An 18,476-nucleotide genomic window follows, 5' to 3' on the forward strand; every position below is an offset into this window, starting at 1 on the left:
TGCACAGGTAGGTGTGTACCAATGCATGTGAAGGCCAAGGTCAACAAGAGATGTTTTCTCTATTGCCTCCACTTTGTCTCTTTTTCCTTTTGTGTGTGTGTGTGTGTTGTACACATTTGTGTGCAGGTGTGTGTGAACTCACCAGAGGAGGCCATCAGGTGCCCTGTTCTCTGTTCTCGGTCTTAGTCCCTAGCCACAGACTCTCTCACCAAATCTGGAGCTAGGCTAGCAACCAACAAGCCCCAGAGAGCCTCGTCTCTGCTCTCAAAAGCACTGGGGTTACAGGAACATGTAGCCATGCCAAGATTTTCAGATGGGTTCTGGGTTCCAACTTAATCTTCATGTTTGCAAAGCAGGTTGATTTCCCCACTGACTCATCTTCCTGACCCCTCCACTGTGCCCCTTCCCCCATCCAGTCAGGATTTCTTTAAAAACTTGCAGCCCATCAATATGGCTGTGCCCGCTGGTCAATGAGCTCCAAAGATCTGTCCCTGACTCTCCCAGCACTGAGGTTACAGCTATGTGCACCACTATGTCCAGCTCTTTTGGGGATCCGAACTCAGGTTCTCATGCTTGAGTGGCAAGCACTTTACCCCCTGAACTGCCTTCCCAGGCCCATTAATGCTCACAACCACCAAACTATAACCAGTCACAAAGGTCCTAGGAAGGACTGTGACTGAGTAGTGACACACAGGTGATGGTTGTTTGCTGATGATCAAGGTTGATCTTGGCCAGTCCCTGGGGGACACAGGTTACAGTCTCTCCAGTGACTGGCTACTGCTCTCGTAGGTCTGGTACATGGATGGCTATTACAAAGGCCGCCGGGTGCTGGAGTTCCGTACTCTGGGAGACTTCATCAAAGGCCAGAACTTCATCCAGCACCTGCTGCCACAGCCGTGGGCAGGTACGGGCCATGTGGTGTACAACGGCTCTCTGTTCTACAACAAGTACCAGAGCAATGTGGTGGTCAAATACCACTTCCGGTCGCGCTCCGTGTTGGTGCAGAGGAGCCTCCCTGGGGCTGGCTACAACAACACTTTCCCCTATTCCTGGGGTGGCTTCTCGGACATGGACTTCATGGTAGACGAGAGCGGGCTGTGGGCTGTGTACACTACTAACCAGAATGCGGGCAACATCGTTGTCAGTCGGCTGGACCCTCACACCCTGGAGGTCGTGAGGTCCTGGGACACCGGGTACCCCAAGCGCAGTGCCGGGGAGGCCTTCATGATCTGCGGCGTCCTCTATGTGACCAACTCTCACCTGGCCGGAGCCAAGGTCTACTTTGCCTACTTCACCAACACATCCAGCTACGAGTACACGGATGTGCCCTTCCACAACCAGTACTCGCACATTTCCATGCTGGATTATAACCCCAGGGAGCGGGCCCTGTATACCTGGAACAACGGGCACCAGGTGCTGTACAACGTCACCCTCTTCCACGTCATCAGCACTGCCGGGGACCCCTAGGCGTCCCTGCAAAGGCTGTGGGGATCCTTCCCACATTGCTTGTGACCCCCTCAACCTTCTCCTGGCCATGCCCTTCCTTTCCTAGATTCCTTCTCTCTCCACCTTCCCAGCCCAGCTTTCTGTTCTCTGTATCTCTATCTGTGCTTTTTCTCCATTTTATTGATCTTTTGATACTTCACTTCTGAGTCTTTCTGCCTTTTTATGGATGCTTCTCTTCCTTATGACCAAACCCCTCTCCTCTCCCTCAGCCCACTCTCCGTCCTTCCCTCCCTTCCCTGTTTCCCACACATTCCTTATCCCTTCCTCCCTCTCTCTGGATCTGAGTGCATGGATTTTTTTTTTTAATTTACAATTTTCTTTCCGGGTTGCCAGAATAAACCGGACCTTTGACATTTGATGCCTGGGTTGCTCTGTACCCAGTGGTGGTTCGAGGAGACTTGACTCCACTGACTCTTTTTATCCCATGCTTAGAGGGGACCTGAGGTGGGATCCTGTAACGCTCCTCCCCCCAGAGAAGCCCACCCAATCCAAAGGTGTTTCAGCCAAAAGCAATTCATTTAAAAGCAGTTGGGATCAGAACAGAGAACCCTATGATGATGATGAAAACTGGTCTTAAATGCGTATTCCCTGGTTGCTGGCTCACTCATTGATCTCGGTAGCGCATCACTGGGCTGTCTGATGATGTTCTAATGGCTTCTTAATAATTTGGCTGCTTGAGAAACCCTGTCTCGAAAATCCAAAAAAAAAAAAAAAAAAAAAAAAAGGCTGCTTTTGAGAGAGGTGAGGCCCCTCAATTTCTTCTGTGCTTTGTAATTGCGGAAATCGCTTCTACACAAGCCATGCTAGTTAATAGCAAGATTCAAAGTAACTTAAAAGGTGCACAGGGCCAGGTTTTGGACAAACCCACTGCACTCCACCTAAGAATTCTTTTGCCTATAACAGGCTGGGACAGAGTCCTGGGAGGTGGATAGGCTAAAATGGAGGTGTCAAGATTCCTCTTTAGGTAACCTCCTGGACCTAGCAATTATTTCTCATTCTTCCTTAATAAATCTATTCACCATGTTAAAAAAAAAAAAGCAACAGAAAACAGGAAAAGGGAGGTAGCAGGACAGGGCTAGACAGCCAGAGGCCTGGTGCTCCTGAGCTGCTCGAAGGCAGGCCTGGTGGCAGCAGTGCTGGAATAAGATAAAGGATTAATTAGAAAACGGGTCCATGCAGCACAGGCTGCCCTTTTGTAGCTAAAAATGACCTGGGGTTTCTGAGTCTCCTGCTTCTACCTCCACCACACCTGGTTTATATGGTGCTGAGGATGGAGCCCAGGGCTTCATTCAAGCCAGGCAAACGCTCTGCCAACTGAGTCACAGCATGATGAGGGCTTCAGTGTCAACCAGATCTGCCTGTGGGAGGAGGGCAGAGCAGTGGTTCTCAACCTGTGACTCTCCATCCCTTGCCAAGCCTCCACCTCCAAAAATATTTAAGGTTTAGAACAATGGCAAAAGAAGTTATGAAGGAGCAATGAAAATAATTTTACAATTGGGGGTCCCCACCACATGAGGAGTTGTATGAAAGGGCAGGTTAGGAAGTTGAGAACCACTGGGCTAGAGGGATGAGTCTGCAGAGCAGGGACGTCTGGAAGGGCAGTGATAAATGCTGCCTTCCCATCCCCCATGTCAGGCCCTGAACCCAGAGCAGGAACAGCATGTGATGATCTCCAGTGGTCCTGACCCCACCCTGCTGAGGCCACCAGGAGGCTGCTGTCCCCATCTCTAATTAATGGCCTCTGTGATTAAATCATCTCCGGGAACTTGGACTTGGATGCCATACTGGGAAGGAAACCTATGAATAATGAATGGGGCTGCCTAATGCACTCATTTAAAACCAATTTCTAAAGGCATCCTCACGAAGAGCAATTCATTCCCACGTAAATGAACAAGCATGACACGGGGGGGGGGGGGGGGCTAAGGTCCCGGATTAGCATGGGAGACAGACTAAAAACAGCAGAGGCTTGGTATGAAGGAACCGACTAGTCATCCCAGTTCTCGGGAGGCTAATGTCACCTGGGTGAGCCCTTGTTTCAAAATCCCCCAAAAAAATTGAGTTTGTATGCTTCCTGCCTGGAACTTGTGCTCAAGGAGGTCATGGTCTCAGATATGGAGATGTAGTTGCAACCATTAAGGCTGTGGAGTTCTAGCCTTTGCAGAGTACACCTGTGCCTGAAGACATGTTCCCACAAGGACGAGTCTGATGCGAACAGATCTGTCTTGTGTGGACACGAGTGTTTACTTAGGCCAGAGCACCTGGCAGCACATCTACCCACTGCATCACTTACACACATGCACACCCACTGTATACACATGTAAACACTTGAATGCACATGTATGTGCACACATACACACAAAGGATGAGCAAGCAGTCCTACCCTCCTCGCTCATCCATCACAGCCAGATTCATTTGTGTCTGTCTTCCGTGGTGCTGAATTAACCAACTTTCCCTAAATCATAGATGAGCATTTGGCTGCAGTCAGGAAGCTGCCATTCCCTACTGCAACAATAACCCAGAATCCCCAGTGTCTGCTCTAAGAAGAGCCCATTAAGAATGAGCAGTGGACACCTTACTAGACCTGGATGGAGGTGGGTGGTCCTTGGACTTCCCACAGGGCAGGGAACCCTGATCGCTCTTTGGGCTGATGAGGGAGGGGGACGTGGCTGGGGGAGGGGGAGGGTAATGGGAGGCGGTGGTGGGGAAGAGACAGAAATCTTTAATAAATAAATAAATTTTAAAAAAATAAAAAAAAAAGAATGAGCAGTGGAGTCTGCACAAAGACAAGTTTCAATCCCAATAGGGGGTGGGGAGAGGGGAGAGAGGGAAGGAGGGGTGCTAACTGTTGTCATCCTAAAGGCCCAGGATTTATTGCCAGTTCCCTAGCAGGCCTGGGTGGGAACTTGGAGCAGGTGAGGAAAACCACAGGTAGTTAATAATACATGTGGGGACACTGAGTGGGCTCCCGGGGCACATTTGTCTAACAGCCATGTTCAGTCTTGGGTTTTCACCACTATACAGAGACAAGGGAAGGGGTTGGCTGGGGTCCAAAAGGACAGACCCCACATGGAGGGTCAGGGTCATAGAGAACACAGATACCAAGTCACATGGCCATATACGGGATGCACAAATTACCACTGTGGTAATGCCTGCTTCTCACAGGTAGTGGTTCAGATGTGGCAGCAGACTTGGCGAGATCCTTCCAGAGCTCTTGATATTCCAAGCCGGGATAGGGGTCCTCTCCTCCCCCACAAAGGCACCATCATACTTGGAGGGGTTCCACTGCCTCCTGAGCCCACCCAACTGTTACAAGACAGTAAAGCTGTGACTGCCTTGAGAACCCACTGGCCCACAGGAGAACGTTTTGCTGGAGGTGCCTGCCTGAGCTGGGAAGAAACTCATTAAACCTTCCTAATGACAAATGCTCCAGCAGGCAGCTGGCAAAGAGCGACTGCTGTAGAAAGCAGCCAGATGGGAGCTCAGGTGACTTCAGAAGACTCAGGCCTGTGGGGAGGGAGGGCTCCCTTGGGGTCCAGGCTTAATATTGCTTTGGTCTCCAAGCCTTACTGGTTGCAGCCACCCCCACCAACCAGGCTGGCCCCATCACTTGTAGGTTAGACAGAAACCTTATTGAATTCTGAGCCCTCAGGCCAAGCTAGGCTCAGGGGCAGTCTTAGGAGACATGGGCCCCATAGCCAAGGTGGGGGAGCCCGTTCCTTCTTCTCCCAGCTGCCACTCAAAGCAACATCCACTCCCCAGTTCCCTCTACCAGGATCCCTGTTCTTCTGGGAACTGACAAAGCCCCCCTTTACTCCAGTCGAAGGGGCCTCTGTTGCCATGGCAACAGCATCTGGAGGGTGCTAGGTCTGGTGGCTGAACCCAGGAATAACCAGCCAGAAGTGGGTGGCAGATGCTGGATGCAATATGTTCTCACCAGTAGGCAATCTCTGTGTGTGCTGGGGATGGGGTGTGCCAAGGCAGGTGTTGAGCCAGGTTGCCCCAGGATCTCTCCAGATCTACCAGATGGAAGTGGGGTGTGCAAGGGTGGTCTGTGATCCTTGAACAGTCTCCAGGGGAGCTGGCATAACTGGGTCTGGACTGGTGAGGCCCAGAGGTATCTTGCTGCCCTGGAAGTCTATCTAGTGGGAAAAATTCTTGCCATCACCCCCAGGCCCTGGAAAAGGTAGCTTCTTAGGACTGGAAAACAGTTTGGACACCTGAGCTTGGGGCATGGTGAATGACAGTTCCCTTCTTGAGACAGGGCCTCACATCTCACCGCGAAGGTAATGAGATACAAGACCACCAGCCAGTGGTTCCAGATTTAATGGAGGTGCATGGGCGCTGCATCACACCCAAGGCTGAGGTGCTGCATCGCCAGGTGTGCAGCGTCTGCTTTTTGCAACTGAACAGAGGAACAGAGCATAAAACTAACAAGAAACAAGGCCCTCCTGCCTGCCTCTGAGACCTGGGTGTCAGGTCACCTTTGACCCCCTGAGCCTGGGGCTTCCATACCCCCACTGCCCTTCTGAAGTTGATTCCTTCAGAAGAAGCCTGGCTAGGACAGCCCCAAATGGGGTCAAACAGGAAGTAGGGAGCTCAGAGTTACTATCTAGAGCCCCTCTCCCAGCCATTTCAGGAACAATAAATACTGTGTGACAGTAGCAGGAAGGGCGTCCATGGGCTGGCTGGCCAGGCGCCTGCCCTCATTCTGTGCGCAGGATGATATGGATGCCGGAATCTGTGAACACTGGCCCACTCATCTCCCCTGTCCGTAGAGCAAATGATGCATCCTCAAACGGTTTCTGCATCTGACCTGTGAGAAACAGCAGAGGCAGTGGGGGTCAGGCACGGGCTGCATGACAGATGGGGCTCCTGCCTGCACCTAGTCTCAGCACATTCATCACAGGGTTTATGGCCCTGTCGCTGTGCAGTGCTGAGCTGTGGCTCTGGGAAGCCCAAGGACAGCATGAGGGATGGCAGGCAGAGCCGTGCTGTGCTCTTAGACACACTGCATGATGAACTCTGGCTTCCAGCTGAACACAGTCTGTCCTTTCAGGTAGCTTGGGCTGACAGCAGAGGGCTTCACTAAGCTCCCTCTCCCAGGCAGGTGCCCAACACCTCACATTCCCAGCCCATGCAAATGAGATGAAGGAGAGAAGTGAGGAGGGAGAGATCCTGATTCCCTCTGCCCTTGGCACACAAGCCTGAGCTCTGGGCTGCCTATCTGGACCTGACCTTGCCCATTTTCCACACCTGCCAAAGGGGAAAACAGGATTCTGGGTGAGAAGAGGAGTTCTCAGGGGTCCCGTCCTATAGCTCTGCCAGTAGATGCCAACGACAGAACAGAGTCACCTTGATGGGCCTAGGAAGGGACAATGATCTTGGAGGGAAGATACCAGGGAGAAGGTTTTACATTCCTTTTGCAGCACAAGAAACACGGGCCAGGAAATCTGAGGGCTGTGCTGCCACCTGGTGGACCATGAAGGCAGAGTAGGGTCTCCCTTCCTTCGTGGGCTCAACCACCCCAAACATCATAGGGAAGGGACTGGGTGTGGTTCTTGCCCACCTCTGCTGAAGGCACCAAGGTCTCCCCTGGCTTTGGCAGAGCTGCAGTCGCTGAACTGTGAGGCCAGAGATTCAAAATCTTCTTCTCCTGACTTAATCTTCTGGATGTAGCCTGCAGGGGCACAAGGGGAGAGCAAGCTACTCCTAGGAGCTGGGCCAGTGCATATAAAGATATGCTACTGCCCTCCAATAACAATTCCCACCCCATCATGTCCAAGCAACCAAGCCTGTGTCCTTATCATGTGCACCCATGAAGACAGTCTTCCCACATGCACGACATGTCCCCAGGGTGCAAACCTGTCAGTCATCCCCATGCACAGGTGGTCATACTATAACCTTATAGGTAGGTGGGCTAGACACCCATAGATGTACAAGAATAGAAGCACCCACACACACTCAGTGACCTCTTCTCAGCCCTGGACAAAAACAGAGTTGGAACCTCACAGCGAATGACTGCCCACCCCCGGGCAGTCGGTCTCAAGGCTCTGGAGACCGCAGGAGTATGCAGCCAAGCTCTGCACAGAAGCTGGTGGCATCTTCAGCGGTGGGCATCAGGAGTCCCTACCCATGCAACACGAGAGGCACAGAAGATACCCTGAGGTGAGGCTGTAAGGGCAGTGTGTGAGAGTCCACACAACTGTTCCACAGGCAAGCCACACAACAGGCGCCACAACTGGCAGAGCCCAGGAAGCATTAAAGCATCTCCACTAGGCCGTGACTATCCTGCAGGGTCAGGAGGTCAGGGCTATGGAGAAGGTGAATGGTGACTGAAGCAGTCTCAAAATAACAACAAAGTCACATGTCATAAAGGCTGCCTGAGTTCCATCTCCGGAGTCCACAATGGTGGAAAGAAGAACCAACTCCTGTAAGTTGTCTTCTAACCTTCAAACACACTTGCCAACCATCAAAACAAAATAACAAACAACAACAATATGTAAAGGACTGAGGCTCAGGGCAGTGCGACACCATGTCTGTATGACGCATGTCTCAGGAGCTGAGCGCACATGCATGCGGGTGCATGGGAGATTATGTTAAGCACACACAGACACTTGCTAGGTGGGGAGCTGCCAGGCACCTCAATCCAGGCAGTGCCTGAGGTGGACCAAAAAGCCTGTGACACACAAGATCCTCTGTCCCCTACTCCTGCCCAACCTGCAGCCACCACACAGACAGATGCCCAGGGTAGCCACTCTGACCTGAGCAGCCCCCAAAGCTTTCCCAGCTGGCCTGGCAGAGACTCCCCAGGGAACCCTGTCCTTTTATTTCTGAGATAGAGCCTCCTATGCAGCCTGGGCTCTCCCTGAACCCTCAGCTTCTGGAGTGTTGGGGTCATAAGCAAGCATTGTCACAATAGACTCCACAATGAGCTCTTTGCATGTCAGGTGGCCTGACACAGCTGCTCTAGACTTCCACTTACCCATTCTTCCTGCCTGATCTTCAAAAGGTTTCTGAATACCTGTGAGCAGCCCAGTGTGCACACCACTGAAGGTCCCAATGGTGCCTGTCTGACAGCTACTACTGCTACAACCATTATCTTGAAGCCTAGAAACCCAACCACTTCCCAAGGGCTCTGGGCCTCAGGTTTCTGTAGGGTCAATGCTTGGCACACAGGGCAGGCAGTATGACTGAGAGCCCAGACGGCACCCCTATCTGAATGCATTGCAAGGCAGCTACTCTGGTGCTTGGTCTGCATACTGCCAGGGTACACCTGACTATCAGGGGCTCCCCAGTTCCCCTCTGTTCTGCCTATACTTGCTGCCTTGGTCAGAAGTAGTTGTCACCACAAAACACTGCCTATCAGAGGCACACAAGGCCATGCGGTTTGACCTGCATATCATGGTGACATCTATCTGGAAGACATGGTATTAAGAGTCCCCTTGTACAGAATGAGTCATATCAGTGACTCTCACGTATTAAAGTCCTGTTTCTACTCTCCCTGGATGCCTGGCTGTATTCCCAGGCCCACCTTCACAGCACTGGACTCCCCATGTTCTTCTCTGGAGAACAAAGGATATATCCCAAATCTGCCCACATAGATGTAGCCATGGCCAGATATGATAGGGTTTCTTTCTTTCCTTTCTATCTTTCTTCCTTCCTTCCTTTCAAGATTTATTTATTTTTTATGTATACAGTGTTCTGTCTGTCTGTATGCTTGCTGGCCAGAAGAGGGCACCAGATCTCACTACAGATGGCTGTGAGCCACCATGTGATTGCCGGGAATTGAACTCAGGAACCTCTAGAAGAGCAGTCAGTGCTCCCAACCTCTGAGCCATCTCTCCAGCCCATTTCTTTCTTTTTTTAAATTTATTTTTATTTTATTAACATTTGGTGCTTTGCCTCCATGTATCCCTATGTGAGAGTGTCAGATCTTTGGAGTTATAGACAGTTGATAGATAATTTTATGGGTGCTGGGAATTGAACCCAGTCCTCTGGAAGAGTAGTCAGCTGAGTTATCTCTCCAGCTGTCCCCTCCCCACCAGCTATAGTTTCTTACTCATTGTCAAGTTACAGCTGTTTAATAATGAAAGCACTGGGCTGGATGGTGCATGCCTATGAATCCTGGCACTCAGGACACTGAGGCAACCTGGGCTACATAATGAGATACTGTCACAAAAAAAATTTAGCCAGGTTTCCTTGTTTACCAATGCTCCCTACCCCTGTACCTGTGCACTAGACAGGAGTTCCTGGAGGCTAAGGAATTCATGAATAAGTGAAGTAAAAACTAGCCACGAGGAAGAAGATAGGGACCTATCACTATTCTAGAGACACTGCCATCTCTTGCTTTTTGTCACCTGGACCTCTGTACTCAAGAGCTGAGGCCAGACTTCCTGGGCTTCCTCCAGGACAAATCCCAGCCTCACTGGGAGGCAGGACGGAACAGCACCCCAGCCAGGACTCTGGGGGAGAATTCTCCCTTTGGGAGCAGCCTCTCCAGAGCTCCCACACTGGAATAGGGCCCTCTACTTGCTTTGGGATTGTGGTGGTTTGAATATGAAAACCCCCATAGGCTCATATATTTGAATGCCTAATCACCAAAGAGTGAAAATGTTTGAAAGGATTAAAAGGATTAGGGGTGTGGCCTTGGAGAAAGTGTATTGCAAGGGGTGGACTCTGAGGTTTCAAAAGTCCACACCAGGCCCAGTGTTTCTCTCTCTCTCTCTGCCTGCCTGTGGATCAGGATGTAAATAAAGTTCTCAGCTACTTCTCCAGTGCCAATTGTGCCACCATGCTCCCTGCTATGACGATAATGGACTAACCTCTGAAATGGTAAGTAAGCCCCCAATTAAATGCTTGCTTTTATAAGAGCTGCCTTGGTCATGGTGTCTCTTCACAGCAACAGAACAGTGACTAAGAAAAGGGCATTCAGGAGCCCCCTAGACAGCAAGCCTAACAGATGAATATCCATCTCTGCAGACATGTGTGGGCTCAGCAGTCTAAGGCTCAGAAGAGAGTCAGGCCATGCTCTAATTCCAGTAGCTGGATCTGATTCTATTCTGTGGTTGCCCAGCCTTATGAATATCCAATGGCCAAAAAGGAGGGTTGATTCTGCTTCTGGGAGCCTCATAAAATGACTGTACTATGAATTGGAAAATTGGGGAGCCAGGGAGATGGTTCAGTGGGTAAAGGTGCTTGTGCCATCCCTGACTATTTGAGCTCCACCCTCAGGACCCCCACAGTGGAACAGGAGAACCAACTCCTGCAGGTTTTCTTCTAACCTCAACATGTCTGCAGTGGCATGCTTGCATGCATACAAATAAATGAGTGTAAAAGAAAAAAAAATAATGGGTTAATGGGAACTCTTACTTCAGAAGGTTATTCTGAGAGATGAATGTGTGACTGTCATAGTCAAGGCTGATGCAGAACAAGTCCTTGACAGACATAAATGCTCATTGCTCTGTTATAGGCTGCATGATAATTAATGTCCCAATATTCACAATGAAGAAGTCCTGGTTCCTGATATTACTATCCTTGGAGATAAGGAGTTTACAAAGGTGGGCCCTGAAATGATAAGCACCTGTTCATAAAAAGAGACACTGTTAGGCTAAGGTTTTAGCTCAGTTGGCAGAGTGCTCACCTTCCTGCACCAGGCCCCAGGTTCAATCTCCAAACTAGGAATGGTGGCATAAACCTAAAATCCTAGTACTTAGAAGCTAGAGGTGGACAGGTCAGAAGTTCAAGGTTACCCTTGGCTACGTGGGGAGTTTAAAAGTCAGCCTAAGCTGTATAAGCTCTATCAGTAAAGGGGTGGGGTAGGGAGAACAAACATAAAGTAGCCAAGATCACCAAAGGACACAACCAACAGAAGCAGCTGTCTGCAAGACAAGAAAAGCAATCTCATCAGGAACCTGATGAGGAAGGTGAGAAGGCATAGGTCTGTGGTGGCTAGTGAGAGTCAATCTTGGGGAAAGGCATGAGGCATGCACTTTTCTAGAACCTTGGAAAAGAAACTTTTGTCATCTAAGCTACCTAGCATGCATGCACGCATGCAGGCACGCGCAAGCGCGCGCGCACACACACACACACACACACACGTGCGCGCACACAGACTGAAGAAATAGCTTAGAAGTTAAGAGCACTGGCTGCTCTTACAAAAATCTTGGGTTCAGGGGCTGGAGAGATGGCTCAGTGGTTAAGAGCATTGCCTGCTCTTCCAAAGGTCCTGAGTTCAATTCCCGGCAACCACATGGTAGCTCACAACCATCTGTAAAGAGGTCTGGTGCCCTCTTCTGGCCTGCAGACATACACACAGACAGAATATTGTATACTAAATAAATAAATAAATATTTTTAAAAAAATCTTGGGTTTAGTTTCCAACAACCACATGGTAGCTCACAAATCTACTTCCAATTTTAGGGAACGCAATGCTTTTTCTAGCCTCCTCTGACACCAGGCACACACAAGGTACACATACGTTCAAGCAGGCAAAAGACACATACATATATTTATCAAAAATAGGCAGTTAAAAAACAAAACAAAACAAAGAATGATTCAACAACAAAGTCTGCCAACCTTGCTGTAAATTACAAAGGAAAAGTGGCCAGCCTCTGCCTGTGGGACAAAACTGACTATCACTCTGCAGAGCCAGCCAGTGCTGTGCTCACCAGACCTACCCACAGACGCCCCGGCCCCTCTCTAATGACCAAAACTGCCTCCTATCACTGCATTGCTACAATGGTTAACACTCACTCATTTTACAGAAGAGAAAACTGAGTCTTGAGTGAGGCTGAGTCTCCCAGAACACAGAGCTTAGCAGACACAGCCACTACGCTGGCTTTCTAGACCTGGTCACTCCAAATGGCAAGTAGAAAGAAAAGAGAGAGGGGCCTATGTGGGCCGAGTTCATCCCACGTGTAGATACTTCTTTTCAAGGTCTTCAAGTAGCCTAGGCTGGCCTTGAACTCATTATGTAGGACCCAGAACTCAAAATAAATAAATAGATAGATGGATAGATAAATAAATAAAATTGCAGGGGCTGGAGAGATGGCTTAGAGGTTAAGAGCACTGGTTTCTCTTCCAGAGGTCCTGAGTTTAATTCTCAGCAACTGCACGGTGGCTCACAACCATCTACAGTAAGATCTGGTGCCCTCTTCTGGCCTGCAGGCATATATGCAGGCAGAACTCTATATACATAATAAATAAATCTTTTTAAAAATTGTATTTATTTCTGCACACATGACAGTGTTTTCACTGAAGCCAGAGGACAGCTTGAGGGAGGTGGTTCTCTTCTTCAACTGTGTGGATCCCAGGAACTGAATTCAGGCCCTCAGGTTTACTGGCAAGTGTCTTTCCATCACATCACCAAGCTTGAGTTTCTGATCCTTTATCTATCTCTATGCTGAGATTACAGATGCTGGATTCACAGGGTACTAGACACTGAAGCCAGGGCTTCCTGCAAGCTAGGTAGCATGCTAACAACTGAGCTACAACCCCAGTACAATGCAGGCACTTCTCTAGAAGTGACAGCTGAGCGGACTGGGTGGAGGGTTTGGTGGCCCCCTTCTACAAGGCCCCCATGATGGGTAGTACTTCTTGTCAGTTTGGCAGGAACTGGAATAACCTGGAAGATGGGCTGCTGTGGATCCTGGGGGAATTATCCCGATCATGTTAACTGATACGAGGGACCCATCTTATTTGTTGGCAGGACCACCCCCCGGGTAGGGGATCCCAACCCAAGACAGAGGATGCAAATGAACACCAGCACAGGCACATGGCTCTTTGTTCCTGACACCATGATGGCACCCACTCTTGCCACTATGACTTTTTGTTGTGAACTGTGACCTGGAACTGATGTGAGTCGAAACAAACCTTTCTCCCCTAAACTGTGTATTGTTTTCTTTTTAAACTTAAAAGGTGAGAGAACAACTCCGAGGAGCAGGCTCTCTCCTTCCATCACGGGAATTCTGGGAACAGAATGCAGGTCCTCAGGTTTAGCAGCGAGTGCCTGTGTTGGCTGAACCCTCTTGCTGGCCTCCGTCAGGGTTATTGTCACAGGATCAGGAAAATTAACTGAGACCTCCCAACAAGTCCCCATCTCCCCCACTCACCATTGATCAGCTCCAGGGCCTCCTCCTTGCTCCTGGTGATCTTTTCCTGCCGCCAGGATGAGGGCCTCCGAGACTGGCTGTGCTTCACCAGCAAGTGCGAGCAGCGCACCCTGGCTGGCTCTCCCTGGCCATTCTTGCTACTGCCTCCAACACTGCTGCCGCCACTGGGCCGCTCCCACTGGCTGGCATTGGTGATGTGATTGAAGTAGTATACCCGACCTGGGGGAGAGTAGCACCTAGTTCAGCTGAGGCTGGGTTGAGAAGGACTCCATCCTGAAAGCCAGGATGAGGACGGGCTTGGGAGGTATTTTCTTTAGCAGACCCATTTCCTGTTCCACCCTGTGCTATAGGCATGGGAGGATACGGTCCCCACCCACCAGGACTTGTTTCAGACAGGACTGTATTAATGCTCTAGGTGGAGAGAGACAGGCACTAAACCAGCAAATCAGAAAAAACAAAACAAAAAACAACAAAAAACCACAACTGCCAGTTTTGCATGATGGCTCAGCAGATAAAGGAGCTCGCCAGAGTATGACCACCTGAGTTTGAGCTTCAGGAACTTGCTTTGTAGAAGGAGAACCCAACCACCTTAAGATGCCCTCTGACCTCCACATGTGCACATGCCATCCTACAAAATACATGAAATCAAAGTTTAAGAGCATCCTCAGCTATAGAGTTTGAGAGCAACTTTGGCTACAGGGGATCCAATTTCAAAAATACATAAGCAAACAAAATACTGTGGGCCTGGGGCTCCAGCTCAGATATAGTGCTTGCCTGGCATCTGTGAGGTTCTAGTTTCAAGTTCCAGTATCACACATTCACCAAAAAGGTAAGAACATGACTGTTTCTATCCATCAACTCACTGCGAACAAAACCCAGGCATCACCTCCTCTATCTCGCTCACAGCAGCAACCACTATGCCTTGTGTATAAACAAGAGGTAGAGACTTCCAAAGCTCAAATCTTTTTTGGGGAGGGAGGGTTTCAAAACAGGGATTCGCTGTGTAGCTTTAGCTGTTCCAGAACTCACTCTGTACACCAGACTGGCCTTGAACTCAGAGACCTACCTGCCTGTCTCCTGCCTGCTGGGATTAAAGTCGTTCACCACCACTGCCCACCACTTCCTACCCTGGTAGCCTAAATTGGAGAGCAAGAAAGCAGCATTACTATGGGGCCTGATGTCATCTAAGAGACATCTAAGTGACAGTGAGGAGCAAAAAGTAGAGGACAAATCAGAAACTTAAGGGAAAAGCCTGGTTTGGTAGGGCACACTATAAGCCTAAAAGTAGAGAGACTAAGGCAGGAGGATGGATGGATGGATATCTGCTGTTGAAGTCAGTCAGGGTAAATCTGCAAGACTGTCTCAAAAAATCTGAAGGAGCTGGGCAGTGGTGTGGCACGCCTTTAATCCCAGCCCTCCAGAGGCAGATTTCAAGGCCAGCCTGGTCCATAGGGCAAGTTCCAGAACAGGCTCCAAAGCTACAAAGAAACCCTGTCTCGAAAAACCAAAACAAGAACAACAAAAATCTGAAGGAGAAAACCCTGTCTCAAAAAAAAAAAAAAAATACACACACACACACAAATAAAAGTGAAGGAGAGTTGATTGTGGTTGTATTTGCTGAAGGAGGCGGAGACAGGAGGGTCACAAGCTTGAGACTAGCCTGGGCTATACAATTTTAGCCAGGCGGTGGCGGCACACGCCTTTAATTCCAGGCAGAGGCAGGTGGATTTGAGTTTAAGACCAGCCTGATCTATAGGGTAAGTTCCAGGACAGCCAGGGCTACACAAAAACCTGGTTTCTCCAAAACAAACAAACAAACAAACAAAAAAAAACTGGGAAAGGAGGAAGAGAAGGGAGGGTCCTGGCAGGAGCTTGAAGGAAGGACCAAGATTCTGGGTCACTCCAAGGGCTTAGAATCTTTCTGGGTTAAAGCACCAAGAAAGGCTGTGTAGCTTAGTGGTGGTGGTACATGACTTTAATACTAGCACTCCGGGAGGCAGAGGCAGGCGGATCGCTGTGACTTCGAGGCCAACCTGATCTACAAGGGGTAGTTCCAGGACAGGATCCAAAACTACAGAAAAACCCTGTGTCGTAAAACAAAAACGCCCCCTCACTATGGGGGCTGGAGAAATGGCTCAAGAGATTCTTTTTTTTTTTTAAATATTTATTTATTATATATACAATATGCTGTCTGTATGTATGCCTGAAGGCCAGAAGAGGGCACCACACCCCATTACAGATGGTTGTGAGCCACCATGTGGTTGCTGGGAATTGAACTCAGGACCTTTGGAAGAGCAGGCAATGCTCTTAACCTCTGAGCCATCTCTCCAGCCCGGCTCAAGAGATTCTTAAGAGCATAAACTGCTCTTGTAGGGGACAGGGGCTGGATTTCCAGCACACACATGGAGGCTCACTGCTGTCTGTAATGCTGGTCTGAGGGCATCTAGCATCCTCTTCAGGCTTCTGTGGGTACTTCATGCACATGGTGAGACAAGCACAAGCATAGTAACACATTTTTTTTTAAAGTCTATGTAGTCCGGGGTTAACTATGAACTGGACACCCTCCCGCTTCTGCCTCTTAGGTGCTGGAAATACAGCTATGTGCTACCACACCCACCTAGAAGTGGGTTTATGCTAGAGGTTACAACCTCAGGCCAGGAATGAACAGCCTGGACAGGAGCATGGACTGCAGGGCTAAATCCAACTAAAACTTTAGTAATTGGCCATCTCCCTGAACCTCAGCTTTCTCATCTGAAAATCTGGGGCAAGAGAATAAGGACATCAGAGCGAGGCACGGTGTCACACGAGTGTAGCCCAGTGCTTGAGAGGCTGAAGTACAAGAATCTTGAAGTGGAGGCTAACTTGGACTACACAGCAGGAGACTATCTTTGTGTGTAGGTAATCCCCACTCAGAGCTGAGGAAGACCAGAGGTTCAAGGTCATCCTAGGATAGGCAGCAAGTTCAGGACTAGTCTGAGAGTTCTCTCTCTCTCTCTCTTTCTCTCTCTCACACACACAGACAGAAAGAAAGAGAGAGAGGGGAGGGAGGGAGCGGCAAATTAAAAAAAAAAAAGTGGCCCAAGGGTAAATGTGCTTTCAGTCAAGTCTAAAGATGTGAGTTTGAGCTCTGATACTCTCATGGTGGAAACTGAGAGACCCCTGCAAGCTATTGTCTGATTGCCACATGCACATACACTAAATATACTACTACTAATATTTACTAGAAAAGATTCTATATCAATAAATAAACTGGGCAAAGCGGTGCATGTCTGTAATCCCAGTACTTGGGGGGGGCTGAAGCGGGAGGATGGAGCAACCTGTCCATGTAAGATTCAGCCTTTTCACCTCCAACCCCCTACCAAAAAGGGGAAAAGAAAGTAAGAACACTAAACCTAGTAGTGTTAATTCAGAGAGAACTATGTCTTCAGTGTCCAGCACCCTGATGTTCAGTAAGAATTATGAGTGAGCTCTGTAGGCAGCAGCGACCCTGGCTCTACCGGGGATGCCGGCCGCTCTTCTGGGCGTTGCCGCTGACACTGGCAAGGGGACTCTGGGGACAGACACTCACTGCATTCTAGGGCATTCCCAGTCCCTGAACAGCATCATCTGATGAGTTCTTTCCGGGTCCTGGCCTCCGTTTCCCCACTAGGAAAATGAGAGTAATCCCTTCCTTGAAAGATGGGCACGACAGAGAGAGAGGAGAAGGGAAAGGGAGAGAATGAGCCAGGAAAAGGAGAGGAAGGGAGAGGGAGGGGTGAGCGGGATAGAGATGGAGGGAGGGAGGTGAGGGATAGGGGAGAAAGGAACCACACCGACGTGCAGACTTGTGAAAGAAGCTGAACTCTTTCAAAGCACTTGGCACCATGCCTGGCCCAGAGGTGAACCGGCCTGTTTATAAAACGTCGCTGTCACAGGATCCCGCGCTAGAGATGACCGGGCACGTGCCACAGATGCTGCCCGAGAACCCAGATCTGGGAGGCCCACGCCCACTGTACCGGGTCGGGGTCTCTTCCTCCCAATGGAGCCCCGAGGTGCAGCCTCGTCTCTTAGCGGCGTCAGGGCCCAGCAGTGAGCGAGGGTCCGGGCGTGCCCGTACCCCCCACCTCCTGCCTCAGTTTCTGGCTCTCCAGGCCCGTTACGCCGCGGAGGAGTCCAGCCCTCCACGCCCGAGGCAGGGCGGCGATGAGGCCCGCCTGTCCCCGTGAGCTCGAGCCCAATTTCTCCAATCTCGCGAGGCCCCGGCCCGCACCCTGGCCGACCCGCAAGAGGTACCTGAGCTGCGACTCATGCGCTTCTCCCAGCCCGGCGGCAGCTTCTCCTCGTCCGCCATCTTCCCTCCTGCCGCAGCGCCCGCTCCGCCTCCGCGGCTCTGACCCCGCGCCAACCTGCGCCGCTGCTGATTGGCTCGTTCAGTGGAGACGTCCATTGGACGGCCCCGCGGCGCCTCAAGCGCTCTAGCATTTTATTGGACTCACCGGCGATTTCCTGGCCCGCCCCTGCACGTACTCTCCGCCCCCCGTCCGGACATCACTGCTGATTGGCCCATCTGGAAACAACGTCCATTGGACGCCCAGGCTCCCTTTAAGCGTCAACCTTCCTGGTGGGCTTAGCCCACAGAGTAGAGCTTATTGATTGGCTTCTGCGACAGCCAGTCCGCCTTATTGAGCCGCTCACGGAGGTCGGTCGGCCGCTGCGCGGAAGCGGCTCGCTGGTAAGGCGGTATCTGGTGCATTTGCTGTATTTTACCGTTGCCATAGCAATGCAGTTGCCTTGGTGACGAGAAGCTAAGTGCCCAAAGCCTAAATTTGGCTTTTCAGTTCTCCCTCTTCCCACCTGTTTCCTCCAAAGCGAAGTGGTCCT

At 50.3% G+C, this 18,476-nt stretch overlaps 2 protein-coding genes across 4 annotated transcripts in view; one reads left to right on the forward strand and one right to left on the reverse strand.

Annotated features, from left to right (window-relative positions):
• Olfm2 (olfactomedin 2) overlaps positions 1–1,864 on the forward strand; it is a 79,078-nt gene extending 77,214 nt beyond the window's left edge. For all 3 annotated transcript variants that reach the window (XM_075966701.1, XM_075966703.1, XM_075966702.1), the window contains one exon: positions 790–1,864. In XM_075966701.1, coding sequence (XP_075822816.1) covers positions 790–1,467 — 678 coding nt within the window. In that variant the 3' untranslated portion in view covers positions 1,468–1,864. The remainder of the gene's footprint in view (positions 1–789) is intronic.
• A 3,949-nt stretch (positions 1,865–5,813) lies between these two features.
• Pin1 (peptidylprolyl cis/trans isomerase, NIMA-interacting 1) lies at positions 5,814–18,000 on the reverse strand. Its single transcript, XM_075966706.1, has 4 exons — positions 17,889–18,000; positions 13,617–13,835; positions 7,073–7,183; positions 5,814–6,319 (listed from the first exon to the last, which is right to left on the reverse strand). The coding sequence occupies exons 1-4, from the start codon at positions 17,944–17,946 to the stop codon at positions 6,210–6,212; spliced, it is 498 nt and encodes a 165-aa protein (XP_075822821.1). The 5' UTR covers positions 17,947–18,000; the 3' UTR covers positions 5,814–6,209.
• Between the last annotated feature and the right edge of the window lie 476 nt (positions 18,001–18,476).

Source organism: Microtus pennsylvanicus, chromosome 3, assembly GCF_037038515.1.
Source record: "Microtus pennsylvanicus isolate mMicPen1 chromosome 3, mMicPen1.hap1, whole genome shotgun sequence".
Classification (NCBI taxonomy): domain Eukaryota; kingdom Metazoa; phylum Chordata; class Mammalia; order Rodentia; family Cricetidae; genus Microtus; species Microtus pennsylvanicus.